General features: G+C 37.5%; 1 protein-coding gene across 1 annotated transcript; it reads right to left on the bottom strand.

Annotated features, from left to right (window-relative positions):
• Window positions 1-762: 762 nt before the first annotated feature.
• Window positions 763-3899, bottom strand: LOC106106482 (E3 ubiquitin-protein ligase HECTD1-like). The gene is made up of 3 exons (XM_013287062.1): window positions 3893-3899; window positions 3083-3227; window positions 763-2242 (listed from the first exon to the last, which is right to left on the bottom strand). The coding sequence occupies exons 2-3, from the start codon at window positions 3188-3190 to the stop codon at window positions 2105-2107; spliced, it is 246 nt and encodes an 81-aa protein (XP_013142516.1). The 5' UTR covers window positions 3191-3227; window positions 3893-3899; the 3' UTR covers window positions 763-2104.
• Window positions 3900-3905: the final 6 nt, after the last annotated feature.

Raw genomic sequence — 3905 nt, 5'->3', positions numbered from 1 at the left:
ACTATACTTTTTATACCGATTAGTTTGTTTATTGGTACTGCTTTGAAAATTGTGTAAAATATCAAGGTTGCGCGCGAACCGTTCAGTCGTGGAATACTTGGTTGCATAGTACTGGGTGTCGATGTCTCAATTAATTGTTAAAAATAAAAAGTCTCCCGTCTGTTGTAAGAATTTTACACCCGGACTAAGGACAGTCTTACGCATACCTTAGTATGGAATAACTAATGTAACTTTAACATGGATCAATTTTAAGTGAATAGCCGTTTCTGTTGACCTTCGAATAGGACGGATGGTAGATATTGCATACATTTTTCATATACTATTATGAATGTATTATATAAACAAATCAATTTCATCAAAAAATGTTTTTAAATCACAATCAGGACCGAGCATCTGAATCAATTATGCTGCCGGTCACCTTCATCACCAGCTCACTATACGTCACCACTGAGGAACTCCGAGCCATCTATATCAATTAATTTGTATGGTTTCTGGGTGCGCGGCAGTGTACCCGCTGAGGCGAGCACAGCCTAACACTATTTTCTCGAAGCGCACTTTTGACCCCTTGTAACTTCGTTGTGGATACAAATATCGCTAAGTACCTAAATCAAAAGAATGAACCTGGATACGTTCAGTATTTTCTTGTTTATTTCTAGTTTTAAGACTTACGGTTAACTATTGAGTTTATAACAATGGGATTTATTAATAAGCGCTGTAAAACTGCGTGAACCGAGTCTAGGAAAGTGAAATGAAACAATGATATCATTTTGCTTAATTTATTGATACAATTCTCAACAACAAATACTGGAATACTACAAGATGATAGAATGTTAATAATATTTTACTTATGAAAACTACATTTCATTAAATTCATTTAAGATTTTTATAATAAATCACATCACCAACTTTTAGTTGAAAAAACTAACTAAAGGAACATAATGCTAGCCATTGTCAACACAATGGGTGTTACACACCATCAAAATAAAAAAAATATTCAGTCCGAATTGAACATTTACCTGTGTTATAAAATAAATACAGATCAAAGAAACACTAATTGGATGAGAAAAGTAATATTTTCACATAGCATTTTTTTATTTTTAAACTTTGCCTCGTACATAAAAATATGCAATATATTTGGTAATAAGCACAGACATGTTACAAAAATACATAGGATTTAGAATGTACCTTATATATTTCTATATCATAATATAAAAATTCATCAGCTTATAGAAAATTTTAAATATTTAAATCCATAACATTTAATTCAAAACAATGTTTTTATTAAAATTACAAATTAATTTCATTCCTATGCAATCTTTAATAAGAAAACATTTGGTTTTTATAATTTAAAAAAACACCAATGATAGGTCTGTTTATGTTTAAGGAGTAAATACTTTTAATTATCGTTATTAGCATTGAAGTAAAGCTAGAAGGCGGCGGCCATTCTCCCTCACTGCCGTATACCAACAAACAATGCAAAAGCATCTCGTTATATGTAACATAGCTCTACATAGACAAACACTTTACGAACACTATATTAATGTATTTAAAACAAACTAAATATATTGGTGTTATATTATTTTGGGTCACTGCCCCATATTGCAAACGACATCACAAAAAGATAAAAATCACATTTTTTTTATATTTTTCAAAAAGGCCCATTCTACGGCTCGCCAATCGAGTAAAATATTTCTTTGACTATCTGGAAATTACGCTTACATAATTATAATATTTCAATATTAAAATTGATATAATAAATCCAGTGTAAGTTAATAGCAGATTATTCTACATCGAATAACGTACGCCTTATAAGGATTAAAATATTATGAAACGGTTAATATGTCTGCTTTTCTATTCGTATCACTAAAACGCACGAGAATATTCTATGTTACGCTAAATATAAAATTAGTGTAGTTATAGCGCGGAGCAAAAGTGCACGATATAGTTTAATTATGTATAACCGTAGCCCGTGTCTCTCATAGAGATATCGCTCGTAAAGCGGACGACCAGTGTTACACGGAAATCTTGTACGCAGCTTTACGAGTAATCGCTCTATAATGTAAGAAGTAGCTATAATAATAGTTTCAGCGAGATGATGTGGGTCTCAGTTGAGGTGGAAGCCGCGCTCGTTGGTGGCGGCGAGCAGGCGCTCGCGCAGCACCTCCTTGCACGAGTACTCCGGCAGCTTCAGGTAGTGCACGCACGTGTTCACCGACGGATACGAACCGTCGCCCGCGTCCACCTGCAGACGAACAAATACATTTTTTTTATACTATAAGGTGGCAAACGAGCAAGCGGCCACCTGAATCTACCTAAATGGAAAACGACCGCTGCCCATAGACATCGGCAATTGCAGATGCGTTGCTTACCCTTAATTGACGGAGGAGGAGACGCATATAAAGAGGACATTTCCCCTTCCTATGCGTCTCCTTCACCGTCAAATCCATTTTTCCTTCCCATCCTTTCCTCTTAAGAAAAGGGTGGAAAGGGAAAGGGACTACAATTAGGCCTCCGGCACCACACTCATCAGACGAAACGCGGAATTGCTTCCACTTCACGCCTATTTTCTGTGTGGTCGTGGTATTGCACCGGGCGAGCCGGAACATTCGTGCGAAGATGTTAAAGCGGCTCTACCACTGTTGTATACATACTAATTATCAAGTAACAATCATACTAATCATACATCATAATATTATAAATGTAAAAGTTTAGATGGATGGATGGGTAGATGGATGGATGTTTGTTAGAGTTTGTAGCATAAACGGCTGAACGGATTTCTTTGAAATTTGATATAGATGGAAGAGGATAGTCTGGAAGAACACATAAGCTACTAACTTTTGTTTTTTTTTTTTAATTCCACGCGGACGGAGTCGCGGGCGAAAGCTAGTACCCTATAACTTGATTACCTTTTTTACAGATGATGCTAAATTTCATAGTATCTTAGTTATTTTATTGGTAATTTATATTAAGGAAAGCGACTGTACGTGGTAACTTATGTGCGTGTGTGTGTGAGGCGGCGAGGGAGAGGAGGTAGGGGGGAAGAAGGTGGATGAGGGGGAAAAGAAAGGGGAGGGTTTGTTACCTTGCGCACTACGGTGAGGCGGGGGTGCAGGTTGGCGAGGCCGCCGGGCGGCAGGGTGCTGCAGCCGGTGGCGAACTGCAGGAACGCCTTGCGCTCCGGCACCGACATCTCCACCAGCACCTCCACCAGCCGCAGGAACCCGGGGCTATTAACATTACATTTATGTTATACATCTTTTAATGTACACGATCACGGCACACCAAATTGTATACGTAACCACAGGAGGAGGCTAAAACATTCTACAAGTATATGATGTGTGAAACAATGTCACCTAGGTATTTATTATTTTTAACATTTCTCTAAAAACATTAAGTAGTATGTCTCGCCTTAATAATAAAGTAATGCCCTTCATACAATTAGCGCATTGTATATGCATGTGTTCAAACAACTGTACTCGGCGAGGTGCAGGGGGGGCCGGCAAGGGCGGCTACAATGGAACAATGGCGGCTAGACAATACCACTTCACTTGTGTCCCTCGCTTCTTTTAATTCACAAAGCGCTCTCAGTTAAACCCTGTCTTTTAACGCGAAACTAGTTTACATACGCATGTCTGTATATTCAAGTGTATTATCATTAACTCTATATACACGCGCAGCCTTTGTATTAACTAATAAAAAGTTTTATTAATATAATTAATTGTTTGCATTTTAGAACAATTAATTATATAAACCTAAACCAATAACTTTCGAAGACAAAAATTAATTTATTTAACAACCACTTAATAAAATGTTGAAAGCTGCCATCAGTAGCAAGTCACCATTACGTGCGTGTGTGTGCGTGTGTGCGTGTGTGCGTGTGTGCGGCAGTCACCTGTCGCGCGTGT

The sequence above is a fragment of the Papilio polytes genome, unplaced genomic scaffold (assembly GCF_000836215.1).
Source record: "Papilio polytes unplaced genomic scaffold, Ppol_1.0 DF822178.1, whole genome shotgun sequence".
NCBI lineage: Eukaryota > Metazoa > Arthropoda > Insecta > Lepidoptera > Papilionidae > Papilio > Papilio polytes.
The sequence above is the reverse complement of the archived record's forward strand: the minus strand, read 5'-3'. Positions and strand labels throughout refer to the sequence as shown.

Bases quoted from the DNA above. Each gene is read 5' to 3' on its own strand.
- LOC106106482 (XM_013287062.1), bottom strand. From the start codon at position 3,190: ATGTCGGTGCCGGAGCGCAAGGCGTTCCTGCAGTTCGCCACCGGCTGC. The intron at 2,243-3,082 runs GTAACAAACCCT...GTTCGTCTGCAG, and splicing joins GCCTCACCGTAGTGCGCAAG to GTGGACGCGGGCGACGGTTC.